This window comes from Lolium perenne, chromosome 5 (assembly GCF_019359855.2).
Source record: "Lolium perenne isolate Kyuss_39 chromosome 5, Kyuss_2.0, whole genome shotgun sequence".
In the NCBI taxonomy this organism is placed as follows: Eukaryota; Viridiplantae; Streptophyta; class Magnoliopsida; order Poales; family Poaceae; genus Lolium; species Lolium perenne.
In genome coordinates, this window is record NC_067248.2 from 22,004,724 (window position 1) to 22,032,138 (window position 27,415).

General features: G+C 46.6%; 1 protein-coding gene and 2 long non-coding RNA genes across 3 annotated transcripts in view; 1 reads left to right on the plus strand and 2 right to left on the minus strand.

The window, feature by feature from the left end:
* Positions 1-400: 400 nt before the first annotated feature.
* On the minus strand, positions 401-5,564 carry LOC127298793 (uncharacterized). Its single transcript, XR_011744609.1, has 2 exons — positions 5,199-5,564; positions 401-5,088 (listed from the first exon to the last, which is right to left on the minus strand). It is a non-coding gene; the product is annotated as an uncharacterized lncRNA (long non-coding RNA).
* Positions 5,565-6,110: 546 nt separating this feature from the next.
* On the plus strand, positions 6,111-7,692 carry LOC127304533 (uncharacterized). Its single transcript, XR_007853430.2, has 3 exons — positions 6,111-6,391; positions 6,710-6,858; positions 7,541-7,692. It is a non-coding gene; the product is annotated as an uncharacterized lncRNA (long non-coding RNA).
* An 8,606-nt stretch (positions 7,693-16,298) lies between these two features.
* Positions 16,299-27,415, minus strand: part of LOC127303176 (polyubiquitin-like) — a 30,250-nt gene continuing 19,133 nt past the window's right edge. The window contains exon 2 of the mRNA XM_051333939.1: positions 16,299-16,562. Coding sequence (XP_051189899.1) covers positions 16,299-16,562 — 264 coding nt within the window. The remainder of the gene's footprint in view (positions 16,563-27,415) is intronic.

A 27,415-nucleotide genomic window follows, 5' to 3' on the forward strand; every position in this document is an offset into this window, starting at 1 on the left:
CAGTTGAAGCTATGATCTCCCTAACAAAGAATCCCGCAATTTCCTATTGAATTGCTCGTATGCCCCCTACCGGTCCCGGTTCGTTTTAAAACCGAGACTAAAGCTTTCAGGGGCATTGGACAAAAACCCTATTTTATACTAGTGTTCCAGATCATAATACTAATCTCTAAATCTCTAATGTGTGATTACACAATAACTCCTTTCTCTCTCTCTCTCTAAAAACGACTAAATGTGTCGTGCAATGTGCGCAACGCGAAGCCACGAAACATGAACCTATCATCAAACTAACTAGACCATGAGAGCGCGCGTTGCCGCGCCCGTCCATATTAAAAGAAAGAATATCAACATTATATAAGAAAAAGGATAGTACAGATATATAAGATGGGTCAATATTGTGCTGGAACTTAAAATCTAGAAGAGTATAACATAAAGAATGAATAGTTGACTATCTCAATTATGAACATGCCTTCTCAGTGGGTCTACAGATATTGTTATTTATAGCGTTAATCGTACCATCGAGTTAAGGAAATGATCATATAATACACATTTCAAAATGAGATGAAAAATGATAAACAATGGCAAAGAAAGTGCTTACACAAGTCCTGATCATGTATGCATACTTGCGTTGTCTAAACTATTCGAGACATGGAGGCATGCTAACAACAACCATTGTGTTCCATCTGATGAGATAAAACAAGTTTATTATCACCAGAACCACGCCACTCCTTTTTCAGCTAGCCATGAGCATTGCCTTTATTAACCTGCAATGAACATAAAGCAAATAAATGTAACAACAACAAAGGAGGCTAAGCATGATGAATGGTACAAATAACATGAGTAAAAAACCCGGCATGGAGCATAGAAATAAAAAAAAAAGTGAAGTTCTGCCATTAGGTGAATGATTGCATGTTTATAGATGGCAAAAGCAGAATCAATGAAAGTTTGAATTAAAGAACATAGTTACATAATCCAAAGGTAAAGGCAAACTGCATAATTGGTTTTTTTAACATTCAGTTCATGAGTTGTATTACCAAGATGGGACTGGGGTTATTGCCTCCTTATTCAAAATAAGTAATCACTAACACAAGAATAATTAAATAATGGGACAATAGCACCAAGGAATCATGGCACGACCATGCGGCTAGTCTATATAACTCAAAATCATGTCACATGATGATAAGTGAAAAAATGATTTCAAGTATAGGCACGTATGACTCTTGGGTGATGTTGGTCTCAGATTTATGCACTTGTGTACTAATCTCACAGTTGAAATAAGTGAGGTGATATGTGTATTTATCTACAAAGAGATATTAGTGAACAATAATTTATTCTCCTTAGACTATACATATTGTTAGATTAGCCATGTTTGCAACAATAATCAAGATGAGTGCAGTGCATACATGAAAAGATACTATCTGATTAGTCCCTAAAGTACCAAGTTCCCACCTGATAATGTAGGCAAAGGTCACAAAGCATAATGGGCTGCCCCCCAAATAACATTTGAAAAGCAGGAAGCAATAACATGCAATCATGTAAGGCTATAGCATGAGAAAATGTGTACTCAAACGGTATGAAACATCTCTTACTTGTCCAATAGACCATTAGCTTTACAACCCAACTCTTCGTGTACAAGTGGTGAAGGTATTTTACAATAAATAGTATCATCAACAAATTATATAGATGAAATACAAGAATGTCAAGTCACTCTAGAAATTAGAAACCAAGGTTAAGTTCTAGCAAGGTTTTGATACCGTGGTCATGAAATAGAATATCAAGGCAACGCACACCCATCCATTATAGAATTAGACTGATAGATATATCTGATAGAATTCGCAATGCACATATATTTATCAAATAGACTAATGCTCAATGTAATAAATATCTTTACAGTGCCTCAAATATGAAGCTAAACTAATAAAGAAATATTTCGTAGGCAGAAAAATAATTGGATATGAAGCATAGTAGTATGCTAACATTTTCAACAAAGCTTTACTATTCTTATGTATAATGCCCTGCTTTGGTGTCTTGGGTATTCTTTCTGTGTCATGGCAAAAGCTTCGGAAGCAAACAGGTGATAAGGATGTAAATTAACTTCAAATTTTAATTACGTGCAATGGAAGTTGATATTAGTATATACTTTTATGAAACAATACAATTTCATAGTCTATCTTTTAACACCTGAAGGGAACAATAACCACATAAGATGAGATCATGATGCCATGTTAAATGTCAGTTTCATGAACACTTCGTATTGACTACACATCAGAAACCCTCAAAGTTAAAGTTGAAATGATAACATAAAATATACAGATGATGTCCCATTTATATAAGCAGTGTACTTTGGGGTTAAATTCGACTGATGTGTTTTACATAATAGAAAAAAAAAGACAGGAAAAGAGAAAAATGAATTCCTAAAACCTCAGTCAATTTTTTTTATCAAAGGTAATTAAAGAGTGGAACCTGAACAACAAAGGATCTTAGTTCGAATTCCAAAGCAGGCAATTCAATGATGTAGTTCACTTAATAAAGTGTAGAGGTAATTTCAAGGATATGATTTGAAGCATAAAGTTGAAAAATATGAAGTTACCTAGCTTAACCGAGCCGATCAGACACTTCTTTATTGCAATTCTTAAATATAGTCAACTGAATTTTAAGTCTTTTTACATTTAAACGTCAAATGCCATCGAACAAAGCTAAGTAAAATTAACCTTCAACCGATACAGAGTAGCTCACATCAGTAAATGACTTTCTTGTCTTACCTTTTGTAGTTCACGTTTGCTATTACTGGCTGATAAAAGTTGGAGCCTGAATTATGTGAAAAGTCTACCAGCTTCAATGGAATTCTCAAAATCAGAAAACATTAAAATATTCTGCAAATGTAGCATCACAGAATAAGTGTGTCCAACAAGAGCTGATTATAGATTCATGCAGATTGACTTTGAAAGCAGAACATAACCTTGCTGTCAACAGTGAGCTCATCCAATGGCTTGAACATCCTAGTTAATGGCATCTACGCTAATTATGTCCATGGCCTAGCTGTTAAATTAAATCAAGAATGTTTAGTGTACACAAGCATGACATTCACCCGAACAAAACTGGATGTCAGATAATCTTTTAGGCGACATACGCATTTAAACAAATAGACAATAAAAAGTTCAAACTTCTTACAAAAGTGACAATCTGGTTGCTAAATATCAAAGGGTACTCTTCAAGGAACACATTAACAAAGAAAATGGACATGCAACTTCCCAATCTTCTGAACTAATTAAACTTCTTAGTTGGGCCCTTATAACACAAGCCAATCCCTAAGAGCCCACCTTTCAGGAATGGGGTTTAGAGTCAAGAAACCTGCCAACAGTACAACAACTGTTCCGGCTACATCCTGCCGAGATGTCCATCGGGCACCGGCACAACAACTAAGCAATGTCATCTTCCCTTGGTATTATCAGTTCTAGAAAAGTAATTGGTAATCAACAATAAAAACAGAGATCATAGATATGAAAAGGGATTTCGAGGGGAGATATATATGATCTTGGGAGGACAGAGAAACAACAAGATCATATAATCTCTACAGTGATCATCGCTAGGACGATTTCACAGAAATACCTTTGACATCAGCGAGCTTGTTGAGGAACATGATGAAAGTGGCGGAGCCGTAGCCGGACAAGCTAGCTCATCGTGGTGGCCGCCACCGCTCGAAGTAGAGTTCGGCGGAGCACTAGGGTTTCCTTTCGCAGCCTCCTACCCTTTTATGGAATTCTGCAGCTGTAATTTTTTTCGTAATATTTGCTGCCTTTTTATTTGATCTTCAGTGTTGTCAATGGACTCCTACCTTAAAATTTACCACACGATTTAGAGAAGGATAATCTACATGCTGAGCAAAAGTAATTTATGGATGCTGATTAACATTCAACATAAATTTCAGATGCTTAAAGTTTCTAGTGTATAGCAAATGGTTTACTTTCAGTCACTTAATCCGCAGAAGAGAGAAAGGAATGATAAATTGTAAAAGGACATGAGAAATAATACTTAGGGGTCAAAGTGTAATATTACTAAAGCTTGTAGCTAAGGGAAACCAGAATCATGTACTTTATGCTGGAACTTAGTTGGTGCTTTGTTGCTACATTAGCATCCCTTGTAAAATCAATAGAGTGTACATATTTAAGTTATTTGATTTATAGCATGGAAAAAATTGTTAAATTTGGAGTTCAGACTTATGAGATAACCATTGAGATTTAGAATAATAAGTACTCCGTATAAAATAAGTGATTACCTTTACACTTAAAATTAAAATATTCAGTGTAACAGATTTACGATATGTACGATCTGTCAACCAGAATATTCAAAACCTTTTTCATTATCTATCTACGTAGCCTTTTGTTTTCAAAAGCATATAAGTGGAAAACGAAACCTGCTGATTACCTATTAGTTCATCCATATGCAAACGAAGTGAAGTCATTAGGAGTCTAGAAAACCAACAATGTAATCTTCTGGTTTCTTTTTGCCATTATTCCCGAGGCAACACACACTTATGGTCCCCTTTTAGTGCGAGATGAGGCGTAGCGAGACACTGATCCTGATAGACATTGCCGTGACATTGTGGAATTTAATTTTCATCCTAGATAATCCAATAAAAGGAAAAGGAAGAATACTAAACACATAAGACATTGTCTATTTTATCCAAATACATGATAAATTTAAACCTTGGTGTAAATTTATTTATAAAACTGGTAAACCTATGACCCACATAGATGGCTACGATCTTAAGAAACAGAAGCATGGAAGCATCACCAAAAAATTATCCCAACGATCTTTACACTTCCTTAATTTTCTAGTTGGTTCCTTTAACACATACAAACCGACATGAACATAATCAAGAGAAGTGCAGAACACATCTATGAGGATGATTGCACGATGTACCTAAAACTAAATAGATCATACAATCATCATTTTTGTAGCAATCATTTACCCAATTAACATGACGCAACTGAAAAGTTGTGAGAAAGCTCTGTCATACCTGAATATGCATTCTCGCACAGCATTTTGACAGAGGGGGGAAACAGAGATAAAGTCGATGAAACCTGATGTCTGGTTGCCATGGAGGAGGGTAGATTGCAATAAGTGGCAAGCTGAGTTCGTGGGAAGAGGATTTGACATCAACGACCACAAGAGGAGATGCGAGCACCAGCCAGCCAAACCTGCAGATCAGCGCCCAAACCAATAAATACCTTGCCGCTGACCGCGTGGCCCATTAGGAAGGCCACACTCCGCCACCTGACATGCTGTTGGAGCCCCTCTCAACTGTGCTAGCGGAAGAAAGGTCAGGAGGGCAGCGGCGGCGTTGTTCCGCCTTGAACGACTGGCTTCGATCAAGAAGGGCATGGACAGAAAGGGGTAGTCTCTCAACGTCGACGACCGAAACAGCGGCGTCGCACCTAGTTTTGCCTTACGCCGGTATCGGGAGGAGTGGGGTCTGGCGTGCGGCCGTGCGGGGAGATCGCCGTCCTGAAGGAAGATGGGGCTGGTCCACTCATACGAGTGTTGCGGGGAGTGGAAGACGAGGCTGGCTGTTTCACTCGACAGACGAATCGTCTACCAAGCCTCATCTACCAAAGCTTCGGTGGGCCGTCGAGCAAAGCCGCAAGACCCATATAAGCGGCCCGATTAACCAGGAGCGTCCTAAGTTGATCTGTGGAGAAGCGGCCTGGTAACGGGATATGGCCCATTTAACGCGATCGAACTAATCAAAAAGGATTAGCGACGGATCGGGATTGCTGTGTTGATGTACACCGTTGGATTAGTCGATCGAGCGGCTAGGGACCTTAAATCGCTGTGAGAGCCCCATAGTGGTTCCATTTACTGTTACTTAATTAGCCTCGCATGTCGATTTTGAGGTAAACGGAGGCCCCCCGTTCTCAATTTGTGACCTACTACCTAGTTTCAGATCGAGATATATACACTTTTCATCCCACAATTTACATTAAAGGAGCATTTTAGTCCCACATCTTGCAAAATGTGCACGAGTGGTACCACAATTTGCAATGCGGACTGGTTTTGGTCTTGAGTCGTTGTGCCTCTGACACGCGTCACACTACAGTGGTTGACGGAAATAGAAATAGAAATGAATCCCCCGTTCAACCCTAAGCTACCTGGGCAGGCGACGGTGATCGTCGACGGCGGGGGACGGAGGAGGAGACGTAGACGGAGGCGGGAGAGGTTAGGAAGGAGGAGGCAGAGGCAGTCCTTATTGGATCGACTGAAGGTTGGGTGGCTCGAATCAGAGGTCAGCATCTGGGCGGAAGGCGACGGCTGGGCGACGGTTACCGGCGAAATTTATTGGAATCAGACGGCGACGCCGACGGCACCAATTTGGTCTGATGTTGGTCCACAGGTAGCACTTGTTCTGCATTTCTTTAGTTAGAGCTTCATTTGTTTCGTTTTGCATTTGTTCAGTTTGAGGACAGAAGTCTGTAATCCGTTGTTGAGTACACTACCTAGTCTGTAAGGGGTTTGGGTTCAGGACGGTACCTGAAAAATAATGGTACACCTAGGCTCCATTGTTTGAGTTTACACTTTGCAGATCACTGTTTGATTCTGTCCATGGCATCAATTGTATGGACACTCGTCGACAACAACTTTAGCAGCTTGCTTTTAGGTACATGTACATGTACATGAAACTGAAAACTTGTTTGTGTTGAAAAATTCGCAGAACCAGTACCAGTTCATCAGGGGAAGATACCAAACAGAAGTAGAAGATGACAGTGTAAAACTGGTGAGGAAGGAAGCATGAGATACAGGAACTGAAGGCAGAGAAGAAGAAAATGCTTAGAAATCACAGAGCAGAGATGAGAAATAGAGGTAAGAAGCACCTACAGTTCCTGGGCAGTTTTCCCAAGTTTGACGCCGCCAAGATTTGGCTTGCACACGCGGAGCCAAAATGCAAGATCTTCGCATGGCTTGCCCTTCAGGCTAAACTTCTCACCGCCGACAGGCTCGCCATTCGGGGGTGGCCGCATGACCCAGTCTGCCCCCTTTGTTTGTCTGCCCATGAGACGGCTACCCACCTCTGCAAGGATTGCCCTTTCACCACAGCTATATGGAACAACATCCACCAAAAAGGCGACCACAACCCGGCTTCTCACGGCCAGACTTTCATGTCTATCAATGACTGGTGGGACAACATCATTGAGGGCAAGCCGGGCTCTGAAAGGCGCCGCCTCAGTGGACGCTTTCTCTATGTGATATGGAACGCCTGGAAAGAAAGAAACAGACGCATCTTCACTGGACATCGCCTCACCTACATCGAGGTGGCCTCAATCGTCAAGGAGGATATTGAGCAAAGGCAGCGTGCTTTCGCGCCTGTTAGAGTCGCCATCCCAGCGGAGCCTGACTAGGCAGCTGTGTTTTTCTTTTTACCTCGGTGGTTTCTGGCATGTTCTACACCTCAATCTAAACATGCCTTCTTTGTACAGTTTTGGTTTTCCCCCTTGCTTATATGAAAAGGCAGTGCTCCTGCCGGTTGCTCCAAAAAAAAATAGAGGTAAGAAGGAAATGTTGATTGTGTCTGTAGTAGCAACTCCTCTGTATGACTCTGTTGCTTTGGTCACCAGGTTTTTTGTGTGACCAAGCACAAGAATGTATCAGCTTTGTGTGCTATTGTATCCATGTACACGATGTTAACTGGAATAAGAATATGAGCTTTTATCTGAATACTTGCTTGCACTTTCTGCCTGTGTACAAAAAAGACTGCAATAATAAAATTAGTTCGAATAAGAAACCTTGCACAATCGTTGGAATATGAAATTTGCACCATCCATATCAGAACTTTGGACGCAGAGAAAATCAAAGAAAAGTAGTCCTTCCAATTGAGTGAAATCTTCCCCGGCCCTCCTCGCGCCACCGGTGGCCATCTAGGCCACGACGTTGCCGCGCCCACTGCCCATGACTGTCGCCCGTCGCACCCCGCCGCGGGGCCCCACCGGTCATGGTTCTCCGGGAGGAGCCTCCCCAGCCTCGCGGCTCTGCTTCTCTGGCACATCGGATGCTTCCTGGGGCTTCAATGCGCACGCCTCCTACGCTAGCTTGGCAGCTTGCCAGCCTACGCCGCCATCAAGCGCCTCTGCCCGATCTGCGTCGGCCTCGCATGCCCATGCCCCTACCGCTCCTCCGCCTGGACACTCGGTCCGTAGCATCGTGTTGGTGCCTGAGTCTGCACGCCATGCTGCGGACTCGCAGGATTCACAAGGTTGGCAACTGGTGCTCTGCAGGCACGCAAAGCGCTCTTCAACCTCGCCAACCTCGGAGGCCGGTGTCAATGCGTGCCAACCACCGTCGAGCTGCTCCCTCGCATCCGCCGTCTTTAAAGAGGAGCTACGCGGCCGGTGTTTTCGCTGCTTCGACCACCAACACCACGTGAGCCAGTGCAAGAACGACACTCGCCGTCTCCACTGCCTGGACACCGGCCACATCTCCAAGAGCTGCCCTACGGCTACGAGCCACCTGCCGCGAGTCCCTCTCCCACCGCTGCCCGCAGATCGCCGCCGGCCGCAGAAGCCCCCGGTCCACTCCAGGCTCGTGTTCCCGCCAGACCACCCCAACTCGCTCCGGCAGCCGGTCCACACCCGCCTTCGACCGGCCTCTTCCGCCGCTCCACGACGTTCGCCGTCACCACCACCTCCTCCACCGGTGCAGCCCTCTTCAACGATGGCCGGCAACAACAGCTTCATCAGGCAGCCGCTTCGCACCAAGGTAGTGCTCGACCGCTTCGCAACCTTGACAATCTCGCACCCGATCTGTACAAGGCATGTACCATGTGCAACCTGTCAAGTGGCTGCGGCATTTCAAGCAAAACCTCACAGCGGCAGCTCTTAACCAATTCCTGATCGTCCATGCCAAGCTCGAAAATGCGCAGCTTCGGCCCGTCACGGCTGACACGGTGGCCTGGCGATGGAGTGCGGATGGTTCCTATTCAGCTACCACAGCCTACAGGTTGCAATTCGAGGGATTGATACGGACTAACTTCGAAGACAACATTTGGAATAGCGGGTCGCCTCTCAAATGTCGGGTGTTCGCCTGGCTTGCGATCCTCGGCAAGTGCCACACTGCGGATTGCCTGGAGAAGAAGGGTTGGCCTCATAACGCCGCTTGCGCACTTTGCCTGAGCGAGCCTGAGATGGCGCTACACCTTCTAGCAACGTGCTCGGTGACCATCAGGCTTTGGGAGAGGCTACTCTCGGACGCACGCCTGCCTGCCCACCTTGCGCCCAATGTTACCACACCAAGCCTGGATGGATGGATCTCTCAAACTCGGCTTTCGCTGCCCCCACCCCGACGCAGGAGCTGGACGACGCTAGTTCAGTTAACTTGGTGGACACTATGGAAGGAACGCAACACCCGCATATTCCAGAACAAGGCGTCTTCGCTAACAACGATTCGAAGCTGCATTGCTCAGGAGGCCAAAGCTTGGAAGGACGCTGGCAAACCAGCAGCAGACGAGCTACTGAGCAGACCCAGGGAGCCAGATTAGTTGCTCCTTGATGTGTTTTTTTCTTTCTTTTCTCTTTCGTGTTCGTTGCCTCCTCTTTGAGGTTTTTTCCTCTTCTTTTTCCCTTTACCCTTGTACATCTTGTACCATCTCCTAATTGAAATGAAAAGCAGGCCAGGCTGCCTTTTCGTCAAAAAAAAATATCAGAACTTTAAAAACATCCATATCTAATCCCATAAGAGAACTGTAATATCCAATGTGGAAATAGTAGTCGGCCATGGCTGTAAATCAAGCCTAAGACCCACCCTCAAACATTGCGTGGGTCGACCTTACGTGGAAAAATATTGAGGCTTACCTTACTAGCTAACCAGCTTAATTAGTTAGTCTGGACATAGTGTGTACAAGATGTTACTTTCTCTCTCCCTTTATCATGGACAGGCAGATTTGGCCTTGCTTCTTGAATTCTGCAACTTGATATCCTGACTGCCTTTGCGTCGTGGGCTCCATGTCATGGGTCAAAGCAAGATTTAAGAATTGAGAGGTTTTTGGTTTGCTATAGCGGATGAGGTGTGTTAGATCGTACGATCCTCTTTAGTTTTAAGCATTGGAGACACAGACACCCCATATATATAGGATTAGTGTTCCGGTGACGAAATGCTCTCGCGAGGAACGAGGCCTTCATCTAGTTTTCTTTTCTTTTTTTGTTTGGTTTGGTTGTTAAACCTTTATTTTTTTCTCATCATAACCAAACTAAAACTAATCAAGTTATGGGAATCCACATAGTCAAATTCAGTCCTTGTTTGTTTAATAGTAACATATATGGTTATATGTATCAAAACAATAGTACTGTAAGATATATCTGCTACCTACTAGTTTCAGCTCGTAATACTAACTTCTAGTATGCGTGATTAGACAATGTGTGCTCCTCCCCCTCTGACTAAAACAAATGATTAATCTTGTCCTGCTCCTGCCTGCTGCATAACGCGTGCTCAACACTCAAACCAATCATCAAACTCGGAAAATTTCCGTGGGGTCCTTTTTCGAAAAAAGATTGTGTTTGAGGTAGATGGAGGAGCCGTCCTGGATGTTGTAGCTCGCGAGGGTGCGGTCGTTGTCCAGCAGTTTATTGGCCAAGATGAGGAGCATCAGTTGCGGTGGGCCTTCTCCCACTATATTCGCTAGCTTCTCCTTGACACTGCCAATGGTGTCCGTGCTCTCGACCTCCAGAGCGCGGCTGAGCGGCAAGCACATCTTCTTGACGTGGATTATCATCTGTCGAACAAGCACACTCGGAAGATGAGCAATATTCCTTGCTAGTACTAGTAGACATTAATTAATTTGCGATCATGCAAGAGGGGTAGCAGCGTACCTTGAACGCTGACGACGACGTACGGCAGGGCCACCGGTGTCGCGATTGATCGGTTGGTAGGCGGCGGTTTGGCGCGCGCCTTTTGCTTTGCTAAATCTCGAGGTCGATTGACAGGGTTGGGTTTGTGGGACGAAGCTGTTCTGGCGAACGGATGTATATAAAGCGCCAGCATCGAGAGGGCGCGCGTCGGATTCCGACTCCGACTCCATACGGAAGTACCGGCTATCCTTTCCTCCGGAAGCTGCGTTGTTAGTTTGTTAGCAAACTCCGAATCGCGCGTCGTTCGGCCGGCCAGCAAACATTCAGCTTAGGTGAGGCCTGCCCACGTTGTGCCTTCCCTTTCCCGTCTCTGACTCGACAGTCAACACACACGGACGGGAGTCACTGGATCCAGAGAAAAAGCAACTGCGTCTGCCGTGGCGCATGCAGAGCAGCTGCCATGCCTCCTGTTCCACCTCCCCGGAAGCGCCGACTTCCTCGACGGCCATTGCCTCGTGCATCGGGTCATCCTAGCGCCGGCGACGTCCGAGCTCACCGGGAACTGCCGCCCGACCATCACCGCGACGCCTTGTGTCGTGGTGGTGCCGCGGCCCGCACTACCTGCCCAACAACTTATTTTTTTTCAAATCGATCTTCTACATGTTTCCATTCTCTGTTTTTAAGCTTTCAAACATGAATTGGAATTCCAAGATATCTAAAAGGAAGAGAACCTACGTCGCACGAAAAATGAATTATATATTCGTTGTCAACTTCTTTCGCCTCTCCAAAAAAAAAATCACACTCTTATGAAAGTTGATGCCAGGAAGTTGTTCGAAAATACAGAGAACTAACTTTATATTAAGGGATTTTTTAAGATCATGTTGGATGAATAGAATAGTATCAATGCACGTCTCCGGGAGGAGGGTTATGCCGCGTTCGGCGCGGCCCAGAGGGCAGCGAGGAGGGAGGACTGGATCGCAGCGGGATGGAAGCCACTGGCGGGGCAGTAGGCCAGCCTCCCGGCGGCGAGGATGGCTGCCAGACTAGGCTAGGGTTTCGGGTGGGGCCAGCCCCGGTAGTACATATATATTTTTTATTTTTAATGTGTTTCATCTATATGTGTAAAAAGGCTACTATGTAGTGTTCGTGTCGTGACACGACAAATATCGTGTTTAATGTTTTTATCTATTATGAGTGTTTTAATATTTTTTTATCTATTTTAATGTATTTTTATCTATTTTCCTGTTTTATGACAAATTCAAATGCTCAGTACTACTCCTTCCGTTTTTAAATATAGGGTGTATAGTTTTTGGCACGAAAATTAAGAAACGTATATTGAGGACAAGTTACACGAGTTTTGGGCAAGATTACCCCTAAATTATTGCTTTCAGAAAATAGAGGAGTTTGCATGAGCTAAGTTCAACTGAGTGGTTCTACGCAATACACCTTATATTTGGAGCTTTTTTTGAAAAAACTATACATCAAGGAACGGAGGGAGTACTACCTTCCACTAAAAACACTTATAAAATTACTCAGTAATATTACAAATTCAAATTCAAATTTGAATCACTATGACAAACACGTATTGGGCCTGAAAACTCAATATTGGGCATGGCCTTTGCTAGAACATGTCTGTCGGTTTTTTTTCATTTAACTGAACTTTGCAAACCCTGCACGCGCGACATGAACAACATGGTAGTGCCAAATTGTTGTTGCATTAGATTGAATACTGATTACAAAGCATACGATCCATCTCATTACTATTACAAAGCATGGAAATTGTTAAGTGAACACTGATTGCTTTGTCTAACGGCTCATGATCAAGAGATAAACAAAGCTAAGAGAAATTACACAAAAATAAAATAGTCCAGCCATCAAATTATCCTGCTTTTTTTCAAATTGACAAGTTTCACTAGCTGCTTGTTGATCTTCTTCAACTCCTTCACCGCCATCTCTTCCGTAACCCCTTCCGATTTCCCCACCGTAGCAGCAGATCCCAATTGCTCCACCGCCGACGGCAAATTGAACCCAGGGTTGTGCCCTCCATCTCAATCCTCCGGATGTACTCATCAATCCACTCAAAATGCGTGCATTTTGCCAGATCCTGAAAAAAGAAAAAAATTAACCATAATTTCCAAATCGGATGAAAATGCAAAATTGAGAAAAATCAAAAGAAATTAGCAAATGGGAAACTCAGATCCCACCTTCTCAGGCTCTGCTTTGCTCTCGCATTTGACAAACTCACGCCCGGCGTTGCCATTATTGTCGCTCATGGTGACCAGCCTCTTCAGGGGCGCCGTCCGTGGGCAATCTGGGCAACTTCCCAACGGCAATGGACCGTAGCGTGGCCATTTGAGCTGGGAGGCGGAAGAGGAGCTCGACATCATCTGCCGGCGTTGCGGCGCGTCGTCGTCGGAGAAGAAGGGGGAAGACAGGATGCAGATGAGGATGCAACGGTCGGGGATTGCTCCGGCGCAGGGGCGAGGCAGCTCTGTTTTGTACCAGCTGAGAGCTGTGGGTCCCATGTAGTGAGGTGGATAAGCTGTGGGTCCCGCGGTGAGGTGGACAAGAGGTAGGTCCCGCACTCGTTGGTGTCCTGTGCTGATGTGGATAAGTTGCGGGTCCTGCTCAGACCATGTGATTTGAGTTGATATGTTGTCTACTGCTGCTTAAGAGAAGTATCGCATGCTAGCAATTTGTGTTGTCAGGAGCATCGCATGGGGGCTATTCCTATGAAAAACGTCATTTTCTTTCCAATAGCGAAGAAAGACGTCGCACAAGAGCTATGTGCCCAATAATTTAGTCCTCAGACCTCGCCTTCCTCGGACTACTATCAACCACCAGCACGAGGCGCGTCTCGCTTCAGTCAGCCTCAATCAGCATACCCTACCAATGGAACAGTTCACAACTTAACAATCTCCTTAATCCCTAACTAAAATTCTCCTAATATTGATTTATGATGGCTAGTTCCTTTATTATGCACATTTTGGTCGCTATTGATGGGCGCGTCACCTACCTCTGAAAGCATAGCGCCGATTAAATCCTGGAATAAATCCAGGTAAATGCAAACATCCATGCCAAGTCTAGAACTTGAACCTGGGTGAGCTGGTTCCACCACAAGGGACCTAACCACCAGAGCCATGCTCTGTTTGCCTCCGTGTTATGACTTTGTTAAAGGTGGTGGACTGAATGTAGTCTTTGGGGATGAAAATCCCGAGATTGACATACAGTTAGACTCGTTATCATCGGCCCATGTTCGTAGATTACTTATTGAAGGCTTTTCCAAGAAATTATATATTTTTATTGGTTACACATTTTACCAGGTAATATCCAATGTGGAAATAGCAGTCGGCCATAGCTGTCAAACAAGCCTAAGACCCACCCTTAAACATTGCGTGTGTCGACCTTATGTGGAAAAATATTGAGGCTTACCTTACTAGCTAACCAGCTTAGTTAGTCTGGACATAGTGAGTACAAGATGTTACTTTCTCTGTCTATCATGGATATGCAGATCTGGCCTTGCTTCTTGCATTCAGCAACTTGATATTCTGACTGCCTTTGTGTCGTGGGCTCCATGTTCACTAGTAGAAAAAGGGGCTTCCATCTAGGCCTTTAGTACCGGTTTCCTTACGAACCGGTACTAAAGGGTGCATTAGTACCGGTTGCACTGCTCAGGCCTTTAGTACCGGTTCGTAAGGACCTTTAGTACCGGTTCGTGTCACGAACCAGTAGTAAAGAGTTAGCGTCAGGCGGAAAACCTTTAGTACCGGTTCGTGATACGAACCGGTACTAAAGGGTAGACCTTTAGTACCGGTTCGTGTCACGAACCGGTACTAAAGGTTTTTCTGCTCCCCACGCTTTTTTTTGCTTTGTAAAATACAAATGAAAATGAAAGAAAATTCAAAAAATAAAATGTTTTCAGATTCTTGTATGTTATGCAACCTACTATCGGAGAAATTAAGAAATTCGAATTTTGACTTGTTTTGCAAAAAAAATTGAAAAATGGTAAAATTGCATTAATTTTTCATACGACGTCGGAAAAATGCGTATAATATATCAAAATCATCGTGAGAAAAAGTTACATCCGAATTCACCAGAGTTTACCCGGTTAGCCAATTTTTAGATTCTCAAAATTCCAAATGAAAATATGAAAGCAAGAAGATTTTAGTTTTTTCCAGAAATTTAGAAATTTAGAAATTTTTTATTTTTAAAAAAATTAAAATTAATAATTATAAGATTTTTTGATTCCTAAAATATTACTATTACTTTTAGCAAATTATAAGATTTAATTTAAAATATTAAAATTTTAAAATTTTTAAAATTTTTAAAATATTAAAATTAAAATTAATAATTATAAGATTTTTTGAGTCCTAAAATACTAATTTTTTTAAAAATAATTAAAAATTATACAAATTATAAAATTTAATTTAATTTATTTATTCAACATTATTATTACATCATTACTTTTGTTTATTAAAAGAATTATTTGATTTTAAACAATAAAGAAGTGTGACATCGACCAACATGTTAATAGGATTGATATGATAGTACTATCACATACATGCTTGCGAAGCACTTGGAAGTGGAACTTGATGGAACTCGGAAGTTAAGCGTGCTAGTGCGGGAGTAGTGTGAGGATGGGTGACCGACTGGGAAGTTTGACCACGGGTAAGTAATTTGACTAGAGATAAAGTGTAGTTAGAGACTAACGAAAATACTAGAAATTCTGGAAAAAAAAAGAGGGAGTGAAAAATAATTAGAAAAAATGGATAAAATTAATTAAACGAAATAGCCTTTAGTACCGGTTCGTGTTACGAACCGGTACCAAAGGTCTCTAGCCCCACGGGCTCCTCCGTGCCCACGTGGAGGCACCTTTAGTACCGGTTCGTAAGGAACCGGTACTAAAGGTGGGAGGTCTTTAGTACCGGTTCTAAAACCGGTACTAAATGCCCTTTGGAACCGGTACTAAAGGGGGGTTTTTCTACTAGTGGTTATGGGTCAAAGCAAGATTTAAGAATTGAGAGGTATTTGGTTTGCTATAGCAGATGAGGTGTGTTAGATCTTACGGTCCTTTTCAGTTTTAAGCATTGGAGACGCCCCATAGAATTAGTGTTACGGTGATGGAGATGCTCACGCCAGGAAAGAGGCCTTCATCCAGTTTTCTTTTGTTCTTATGTTTGATTTAGTTGCTTTACACTATTTTCTCAAGAGCAAACCAAAACTAATCAAGTTATGGAATCCACATAGTCAAATTCAGTCCTTGTTTGTTTAGTAGTAACATATATGGTTATATGTATCAAAACAATAGTACTGTAAGATATATCTGCTACCTACTAGTTTCAGCTCGTAATACTGACTTCTAGTATGCGTGATTACACAATGTGTGCTCCTCCCCCTCTGACTAAAACAAATGATTAATCTTGTCCTGCCTGCTGCATAACGCGCGCTCAACACTTAAACCAATCATCAAACTCGGAAAATTTCCGTGGGGTCCTTTTTCGAAAAAAGATTGTGTTTGAGGTAGATGGAGGAGCCGTGCTGGATGTTGTAGCTCGCGAGGGTGCGGTCGTTGTCCAGCAGTTTATTGGCCAAGATGAGGAGCATCAGTTGCGGTGGGCCTTCTCCCACTATATTCGCTAGCTTCTCCTTGACACTGCCGATGGTGTCCGTGCTCTCGACCTCCAGAGCGCGGCTGAGCGGCAAGCACATCTTCTTGACGTGGATTATCATCTGTCGAACAAGCACTCAAAACATCAGTAATATTCCTTGCTAGCCAGTAGTAGACATTAGTTTGTGATCATGCAACAGGGGTAGCATACCTTGAAGTCTGACGACGACGTACGGCAGGTCACCGGTGCTGCAATCGATCGGTTGCTAGGCGGCGGGTTTGGCGTGCGCCTTCTTGCTTCGCTAAATCTCGAGGTCGATTGATCGGGTTGGGGTTTGTATGACGAAGCTGCTCTGGGTACCGATGTATATAAAGCGCTCTGCCATCCGACTCCGAGTCCGAGTCCGACTCCCTGCGGAAGTAACCGGCTATCCGGAAATAGCACCGAGTCGGTGCTCTACTACACGATGAGTCAGTGCAGGCGCGGTCTCGCATGGGGTGCTCCACCCGTCTGCCTATAATAACGGCTTTGACGGCCAACGGCAGCGCAAACTGTACCTACAGCACCGCCCGCCCAGCACGCGCCTGCCCGCCGTCTTTGCCCCGCGTGATCGATTCGTTCGCCCAAAACATGTATGTACTACGTCTTTATCTGATGCTCAACGAATATATCAAGATACGTACATGTGTCTCAACAAAACATGTACTACGTCTTTGATCGATTGTGTTAGACATATCTGAATTTAGATAAATCTTTAACATCTTTTTATGGATGGAGGGAATAGTTCATTTAGCCGCTACATCGCTTCTCATAGCTAGCCAAACATATATGTACCGCAAAACTACGATGTGCGAATCTTCGAGCAGGATCTTTTTTGCCGGCGCGCCGGCGCTCATCCTCGATCCGGTCCATGCCGGCGCTCGTCCTCGAGCTGGTCCACGCCAGGGCTAGCTCGTCCTTGATCTGGTCCACACCGGCGCTCGTTCGCGTTTGAACGGCTGTTGCTCATCTGGACGTGGTACCCTGCGTCGTAGTGGCCGCCGACGAGGTCCACCACATGCTCCAGGCCGTCGGCGAGGACCGAATGACAGCGTTGACGCCCACGAGCTGCTCCTCAATCTGGTGCTCGGGAGGAGCGCTCGGCCACCGCCGCGAGTACCCGTTGAAGCCGCCGCGAGTTCGGCCATCGTCGCGAGTACTCGTTGAGGCCGCTGCGAGCTCGGCCGCCGCCGCGAGTACCGAGCACGCTGCGGTCACTAGTGGAAAACAGGGCTTCCGTGGGAGCCTTTTGTCGCGGGCGCGCCTGCACCCGCGACAAATGGCCTGGCCACGTCGCCCCGAAACCATGTGGAGCGCGCGGAGGCTTTTGTCGCGGCCTTTTGTCGCGGGCCGTATTACGACCCGCGACAAAAGGGGTAGGAGCGATGTGGCCACCCCTTTTGTCGCGGGTCGTAATACGGCCCGCGACAAAATGTCCCCCCCCTATATATATAGAAGCAGCCAGCCACCCCCCCACCTCATTTTTTCCTTGGTGGTGAAGGTGGAGGTGTATGCTAGCTCATTTTTTCTACATGTGCACAAGAGGTGTTTGATGGAATGCTTGTGAGAGGGATGCCACTTGGTTTTATTTGATAAGATTTCTCCTCTTTTTGATCCAAAAAGGTTAGCAACTATTTTCTCGACTATATATATATGCATAGTCCGTACAATACTAATTTTAGCAAGGTGATTGCATCTGATACATATATAATTGTACTTATGATGCAGATGAGTCATCCATGGATGTACGGTAACCGATGTGCTCCCGCTTTCAGAGAGGGCGTGAATTCTTTCCTGCTTGTGGCCGAGGCCAACAAGTCGAAGCAAGGTTTTATGTGCTGTCCATGTCTAAAATGTAAGAACGAGAAGGATTACTCTTGCTCAAGAGATATTAAGAGCCACCTGCTTCGGTTTGGGTTCATGTCCAGTTATAATGTTTGGACCAAGCACGGAGAAGAAGGGGTTATGATGGAAGACGGCGATGAGGAAGAAGATAATGATGAGAAGTATCGATCTATGTTCTCTGAATGCTTTGATACCGCAATGGACGACAATGAAGAAGAAGGAGGTGAAGAACAGGCATCGATGATCCTGTTGATGATGATCTTCGTCGGGCCATTTCGATGCAAGAAGAGACTGTGACACGGATAAGGAGAGGTTGCAGTTCGACAAGATGTTAGAGGACCACCACAAATTGTTGTACCCAGGTTGTGAAGATGGGCATAGAAAGCTGGGTAGCATATTGGAATTGCTGAAATGGAAGGCAGAGGTCGGTGTGACTGACTCGGGATTTGAGAAATTGATGATAATATTAAAGAAGCTGTTTCCAAGAAATAATGAATTGCCCGTCAAGACATATGAAGCAAAGAAGCTTGTCTTCCCTCTAGGATTAGATGTGCGTAAGATACATGCATGCATTAATGATCGTATCCTCTACCGCGGTGAGAAGTACGAGAATTTGAATAAATGCCCGATATGTGGTGCATTGCGGTATAAGATCGTAAAAGATGACCCTGGTGATGTTGAGGGCGAGCCACCCAGAAGAGGGTTCCTGCGAAGGTGATGTGGTATGCTCCAATAATACCACGGTTGAAACGTTTGTTCAGAAACAAAGAGCATGCCAAGTTGTTGCGATGGCACATGGAAGAACGTAAGAAAGACGCGATGTTGAGGCACCCCGCTGATGGTCGGCAGTGGAGAAACATCGGGAGAGAGTTTCCGGATTTTGCAGGTGAGGCAAGGAACTTATACTTTGGTCTAAGTACAGATGGCATGAATCCTTTTGGGGAGCAGAGCTGCAGTCACAAAGACTGGCCCGTGACTCTATGTATCTACAACCTTCCTCCTTGGTTGTGCATGAAGCGGAAGTTCATTATGATGCCAGTGCTTATCCAAGGCCCAAAGCAACCGGGCAACGACATTGATGTGTACCTAAGGCCATTAGTCGATGAACTTTTGGAGTTGTGGGCCAAACCAGGTGTACGTGTGTGGGATGAGCACACGGAGCAAGAATTTGACCTACGAGCGTTGCTATTCGTAACCATCAATGATTGGCCTGCTCTCAGTAACATTTCAGGACAGACGAACAAAGGATACAATGCATGCACACACTGTTTAGATAAGACTGAAAGTAAATATTTGGGAAAAAGCAGAAAAGTTGTGTACCCGTTCAATCGTCGTTTCCTTCCGCGCAAGCATCCCTTAAGGAAAAAAGGCAAGCATTTCGATGGCGAGGCAGACCGCCGTCCGAAGCCTGTCCCCCGTAGTGGTGCTGATATATTTGACATGGTCAAGGATTTAAATGTTATCTTTGGAAAGGGTCCAGGCAGTCGACCTGTTCCGAAAGACGATGACGGACACGCGCCCATGTGGAAGAAGAAATCTATTTTCTGGGAGCTAGAATATTGGAAAGTCCTGGAAGTCCGCTCTGCAATCGACGTGATGCACCTGACCAAGAATCTTTGTGTGAATATTCTAGGTTTTCTGGGCGTGTATGGAAAGACAAAAGATACAACAGAAGCACGAGAGGACCAGGAACTTCATAAAGGACGAAACGGCAATCATCCAGGGCAGTTTGTAGGGCCTGCCAGCTATGCTCTTACCAAACAAGAGAAGGAGATCTTTTTTGAAGCCCTATTCAGTATCAAGGTTCCGTCTGGTTTCTCGTCGAATATAAAGGGGATAGTAAATATGAAGGAGAAAAATTCCAGAACCTGAAGTCCCATGACTGTCACGTGCTTATGACACAATTGCTTCCGATTGCATTGAGGGGACTTCTACCAGAAAATGTTCGACTAGCCATTGTGAAGATATGTGCATTCCCGAACGCAATTTCTCGAGAAGGTAATGGATCCAGAAACTTTGTCGAGATTACGGGAAGATGTGGTCCAATGTCTTGTCAGCTTCGAGTTGTTGTTCCCACCATCCTTCTTCAATATTATGACGCACCTCCTCGTTCACCTAGTTGAAGAGATTAGAATTCTCGGTCCTGTATTTCTACACAATATGTTCCCCTTCGAGAGGTTCATGGGAGTCTTAAAGAAATATGTTCATAACCGAGCTAGGCCGGAAGGAAGTATCTCAAAGGGCTACGGAACTGAGGAGGTCATTGAGTTTTGTGTTGACTTTCTTCCCGACCTTAAGCCGATTGGTGTTCCTGAATCTCGGTATGAGGGGAGGCTGACTGAAAAGGCACACTAGGAAGGAAAGCAACGGTGTGGAGGGACAAGATTTCTTTCAATCAAGCGCACTACACAGTTCTATACAATTCCAGCTTGGTGGCTCCGTACATCGAGAAACATAAGAATGTTTTACGAGAAATAAACCCGGGCCAGCCCGAGTCCTTGATTACAAGTCAACACATGAATACCTTCGGCTTGGTTGCAAAGACATCTCATTAATGACCCATCTGCGGTGGAGCAGCTGTACTTGTTGGCCAGGTTACCATCTTCAAACATATGTACATTCCAAGGGTACGAGATAAATGGGAATACATTTTACACGATCGACCAAGATAAAAAGAGCACCAACCAAAACAGCGGTGTCCGCTTCGATGCAAGACGAGAATGGGCAGACCACCACATATTATGGATACATAGAGGAGATATGGGAACTTGACTATGGTCCCACTTTTAAGGTCCCTTTGTTTCGGTGCAAATGGGTGAAGCTCAGCGCTATACATATTGACGATAAGTACGGTATGATCACAGTGGATCCCAACAATCTTGCGTACTGACGAGCCTTTTGTCCTAGCCAGCGAGGTGGCTCAAGTTTTCTACGTGAAGGACATGTCTAGCAAATCAAGAAAAAGAAATCAACAAAAGAATACATCAATCGAGGAGCCAAAGCGCCACATAGTTCTTTCGGGGAAAAGAAACATCGTGGGAGTGGATGACAAGACAGACATGTCAGAAGATTATAATAAGTTTAAAGAAATTCCGCCCTTCACGGTGAAAATTGACCCAAGCATCTTGCTAAATGATGAAGATTCTCCATGGCTACGGCGTAGAAGATCACAACACTAGATGGCGATGTAATAATGTATTCTTCATATATAGTTCCCAGGACAATCTCTACATTTATGTAATAATGAAGATTAAACTGTGCTTGGCTTGTTGATCTGCTTGGCAAGGCGTATCGATGCTCCTTTTATAGGCACGGCACCGCTTCTACTTTGTCTTATTCCTTCGACAGGCCGTCATGCGCTACATGCTTTATCTCATCGAGCAGTGCGTCCACCCACGCGTCCTTATCCTGCCGACAGCTTTAGTCGCGGTTGCAGCCACCAACCGTGACAAAAGGTTACCGACACATCCTTATTATCCTGCCGACATCTTTAGTCGCGGTTGCAGCCACCAACCGTGACAAAAGGCCCTCCTAGATAAGCCTCCCCGCCTTTTGTCGCGGTTTGAGCCTCCACCCGGGATGAAAGTTTCGCGCGCCACTTCGTTCCCGCCTATTTTCTTCCCGCATTCCCGCCATTTTTCCACTATATATATGTAGGCTTGGACTCTCATATCTGCAAACCTCATCACTCTCTCCCATGGCTTCCATCGTATGTCTAACACCCCGGGAGGCGGAGGCGCTTGCGCCTCGAACTACCCCCTGCCCGCCCGGCTACCGCGTCCCGACCGGCTGGTTGCTGAGCGTCGGAGGCGTACCGGTCCCTCCTATCCCTGTAGGTGTGCCACGCGAGATGGCCATCACGAACCACTACTATTTCGAGCTCACGCCTGAGCAGCGGAGGAATCCCCAGTGGCATCCCGACTACAGCCCGACTTGGGACAGCTTCTTCATCAATCGGCGTGAGAGGGCGGTTGCCAGGTACGAGGAGGACGGCCCGCCTCCTTCGAACTTCAACGAGGCCGGCCGTCGGATGTGGTGGCGCGGCCGGACTCTCCAGAGCGTCCTGGCCTATCGTGGCCCCCGCCTGCGCTACCCTCAATCCCAGCCCACGCGTGGTCATCCGCCGAGGTTCGACAACCGCGACCCCGATGCTAGCGACGATGACGTCGGCGACTTTGATGACTACAGTGGCGACGTGTATAGGACTAGGCACGACTATGATTGAATGGCTCCAACATTCGAATCTGGCCATGTATCTTATTTTTCAGTTGAGCTCTGTACTTTAATTTCAGTTCAATCGTAATAAATTTCGTGTCAACCACTTTATTGAACAAAAACAACCGACAACGACTTTATAAACTAAATTTAAACTAATAGAACCGACAACGACTTTATTGAAATTACAATAAAATAGATAAATTACTAGTCTAGTCTCTACTCGTCGTCGGAGGTTGTCTCCGTCCAAAGGTCATCCCACCGAGGGTCGTTTTCGGTCCAAGTTGTATTCGAGTTCTCGAGCTCGAAGGCGGCGACGGCCCGACGGTGGCGCCTGTTGGACCTGCGTTGTGCCCTAAGGTTAGCAAAGAACGCGTCGGGGGACCGCGCCCTCCACTGGCGCATCAACTGCTCGTCGCGCTCGGCGATGGCGATCCTGCGCTGCACCTGGCGATGCCGGCGACGGTCCTCGTCGGTGACGAGGCACGGCGGTGGCGCGAGGAACTCCGCCTCCTCTAGCGATTCAACATCCGGGAAGTTCATGTCGTGCCCTGGCCGCCGAAAGCGCCACGCCGCCGCGTCGTAAGCGCGCGCCGCCTCCTCCGGCGTGTTGTACGTGCCGAGGGTGAGGCGGAAGCCACCGGCGCGTATCTCGGCGGTGAACCTACCGCTCGGACGCACTCGAACGCCACGGAAACCGGACGCCCCTCGACGACATGGAGGCATCCCGGAGATGAATGAGCGGAGGCGGTGGCGACGTGTGGTTGCGCCCGCACTCGTCGCTCTATATAGCGCACGCGGGGCATGGCACGTGTCAGCGGTGGCTACACGTCGCACGCCGGCATCGGCGGGGCGAGGCACGTGTCAGCGGTGGCTACACGTCGCACGCCGGCGTCGGCGGAGCGAGGCACGTGGAAGCGGTGGCGACACGTGGCACGGGGACGCGACACGAGTGGCACGGCGGCGGTGCACAGGGGTGAAACCTTGGTTCTCTCTAGCTAGGTCTTCTTTTTACCAAGTATACTGAACTGATTGTGAAATTAAATTATCCAAAGCAATAAGAGAGTAATCTGCTCCTTATTTACAAGTTTTTTTTTTTTGAAAGCGTAGAACTTGTATTTAACCAAGTAGGAAAACAGTACAGGTACGATTACAAATACAAGAAGAAAAGAACAGCGAGGATACAAAGTCCGCCATCTTCCTCGTTTCCACCGGAGACCAAAGTCCTCCAACGCCGGCAGAGACGGCGGAGAAGAACAGCGCCCAAGTGGCAAACCCTAGGAGCAGGATGAGCTCCATGCCCGAAGGCAAAAACAAGCCGCAGTTAGAAACATAGAAAAGGGGTCTGAGGGACTGATCCTCGTCCAACGGCTCCTGGCCGTTGGATTCACTTGCCACGGATCAGCCGGAGCCGTTGGATTCACTTGCCACGGATCAGCCCCCACACCCTTTTGTCGCGGGTGGTGGCTCGACCCGCGACAAAAGGGGGGGGTCTTTTGTCGCGGGTCGAGCCACCACCCGCGACAAAAGGGGTGGGGTATATAACCTCCGCCTCACGGGCGGAGCCCCCCCCCGCGCCAGGGGAGGCCAACCCGCGCCCAAAAAAGCGCCGCCAGGCAGCCGGAGTTTCTAGCCGCCGCCGCCGCCCCACCTCCGGCCATCGGGGAAGAGCTCTGCGCCGCCCCTCCGTCCCCTGGAGCTCCTCTCGCCGCCGCCGCGCACCTCGAGCTCCTCCGCGAGAGCTCCTCTCGCGCGCCGCCGCGCGCCGGCCGCCTCCTCGCGACCTCCCTGCCGCCGCGCCACCGCGCGCGCCGGCCGCCTCCTCGCGACCTCCCTGCCGCCGCGCCACCGCCTCCTCGCGACCTCCTCTGCCGCCGCGTCGCGCGCTTCGACAGGTAGCCACCGGCGTGGCAGTACCGGCGCCGCGCGCCGTCGCCCCTTTTTTTTTATTTCTTAGTTTTCTTGTTAATTAGTTTTTTATGTATTTAATTGGTTAGTCTTTAAGTTAGTTAGTAATTTAGTTAGTTAATAATTTAGTTTATGTATTAAGTTAGTTAATTAGTTTTCTTGTTAATTAGTTTTTATGTATTTAATTGGTTAGTTTTTAAGTTAGTTAGTAATTTAGTTAGTTAATAATTTAGTTTATGTATTAAGTTACGGAAATGCAATTTTGATCTCAGGTGTATATGCTCCTGCCACTGAGAAAAACATTTTAAAATATCACAAAAATTTGTAGTTTAAATTTTGTAAGTACTTTGTTGTAATTAGTTAGTTTATTTTTGTTAAATGTAATTAGTTAGTTCAAATTTGTAGTTTAAATTTTGTTGTAACCGCCGCCGACACACCCCTCTCACAAACACCCGCCGACACACCCCTCTCGCAAACACACCGCTCTCGCAAACACCCGCCGAGACCCCTCTCGCAAACACACCGCTCTCGCAAACACCCGCCGACACCCCTCTCGCAAACACACCGCTCTCGCAAACACCCGCCGAGACCCCTCTCGCAAACAACTGACGTCGACTCCCTCCCCCCTCGCAAAAACCCGTCGCCGACACCCTCCCCCTCTCGCAAACACGCGCCCTCTCCCTCTCGCAAACACGCGCCGACACCCCTCTCCCTCTCGCAAACACGCGCCGCCGACACCCTCTCCCTCTCGCAAACACGCGCACTCTCCCTCTCGCAAACACGCGCCGACACCCCTCTCCCTCTCGCAAACACGCGCCGCCGAGACCCTCTCCCTCTCGCAAACACACGTCGCCGACACCCCTCTCCCTCTCGCAAACACGTGTCGCCGATTAGGGTTAGGGTTTGGTTTGTGTTTGATTAGGGTTAGGGTTTGGTTTGTGTTTGAACATTTACTTATCGATTTAATTCTTTTGCAGAAACAATGGATCAATTCGAACGGGACTTGGAACAGGAAGACATATTCGCGGACATAATCCGCGATGGTACAGCTTGACCGAGCCGACTCCGGTGATGGAGAAGACCGCGGCTCCGGTGATGGAGAAGCCGACGGCTCCGGTCATGGAGAACCCGACGGCTCCGGTGATGGAGAAGCCGACGGCTCCGGTGACGGAGAAGCCGACGGCTCCGGTGACGAGGTATTAATGGATTTCTATATGTACATATGTATTGAGGCATTAGTATAGAGGCATTAATGCAATTCTATATGTATTCTCTTAGGCCTCCGAAGATAAGATAGAGAAACGAGGCCCGGCAAAGAAGTTGACCAAGAAAGACCACTTCACAATTGAAGTTATATCACCGGAAGGCCAACCGGTGGTACCCGAGAATGTCGGAGTGAAGTTCAAAAATCAGTGCGGAGTTGTGGTTAGAGATCGTGTCCCGATCACTGTCAGAGAATGGAACAAGACGAAGAATGTGTCCGAAAATCAGGTTGCCGATAGGTACAAGGACACACTTTTCACAGACCTCATGGCACATTTCACTTTGCCAGATTTGGGATCGGAGTCTGAGAATGCTAAGCAGCGAGCGCTAGTGAAGAAATGGGCTCTTAAGAAGATGGGGGAACTTTTTCGGGCGTATAAGAACCGGTTATGGAAAAATTATAAGAAAGACAAGAAGCCTCCATTATTCGAGAACTACCTAGCGAAGCAGGAGCATAACTGGGAAGAATTTGTGAGGTACAAAGAATCAGAGGAGGCTGTGAACCTGTCAATGAAAAACAAGAAGAATGCAAGCGAGAAGAAATATCACCATCATACGGGGCGAGGGGGCTACGGAAGAGCCATGCCTAAGTGGGATGCACAAGAGGCTGAGATGGAGCTGAACGGGATCACTCCAGAACCCACACGAGAAGGATGGGACATAAGGGCTCGAAATTGGTTCATCGCGCATGGCTGTGAGTATGACATGAAGACAGGGAACATTGTTGAAAGTGACACCAGGGTTAGGGTACCCAGGCAAAAATGGATTGAAGTGACGACAGATATAAAGGCGGGAAAACTAAAGTTTGCTCCCGATAGAGAGAAAGACTTGCTGACGCTTGTCCTCGGTAATCCTGAGAAGGGAGGACGAACAAGAGGCTTCGGCCCTAGTGTTCCGTGGTCGCTTGGGTTTCCGGCCGACGCGGAGACTTATAGAAGCCGAGCGAGAGCTAAACAACGCCAGCTGGAGGTGCAGAATGACCGGATGGCCGAGTTCCAACGCCGACTTGACCAGCAGCAGCGGGAGCTTCAGCAGCAGCAGCGGGAGATAAATGAACTAAAAGGACAGCGCCCGCCAGATAATACCGCTGAAATATCTCAGCGACGAGACAGCAGCGTGGCCGACTCGGAGGCCCCTCCTACACGGATGATGATAGATGCCGGTCCTGGCGACCCCTTGGATGGAATCAAGGAGACAACACCTTGTGATCTCCATGAGGTGTTCAGGAAGGTTTCTGTTAAGGTGGCGGTCGGCTATGTCTTACCGGCATTTGGACCTGAAGGTGAGCCGGCAACATGGCATGGCAATCCGATTCCAGCTGGCTATGCTCGTGTCGGGGTGGATTCAGTTGTCCCGTCGTGGGAGACATTGGAGCTCGATATCCCTGGAGGTGATGGGGGGCTTACACTCAGAGAGGTGCTGGGAGAAATCATTCTCTGGGAAAAGAAGAACATCAGGCTGCCAGCTGGGTAGCACCTAGTACCGGTCGTCCCAAAGCAGTCACCATCACCTCCTCCAGGTGATCGCAGGCCACCATCACCTCCTCCTACTGATCACATGTCGCCACCATCACCCCGTGGGTACGACGTCGACCACGACATCGGTAGTCCATCTCCATCTCCAGCGCCGCCGCCTCCGCCCACTAAGACTCGGAATGCACCCAGCCGGAAGCGTTTCAAGAGTCCTGTCCCCAAGAGGTCGCCC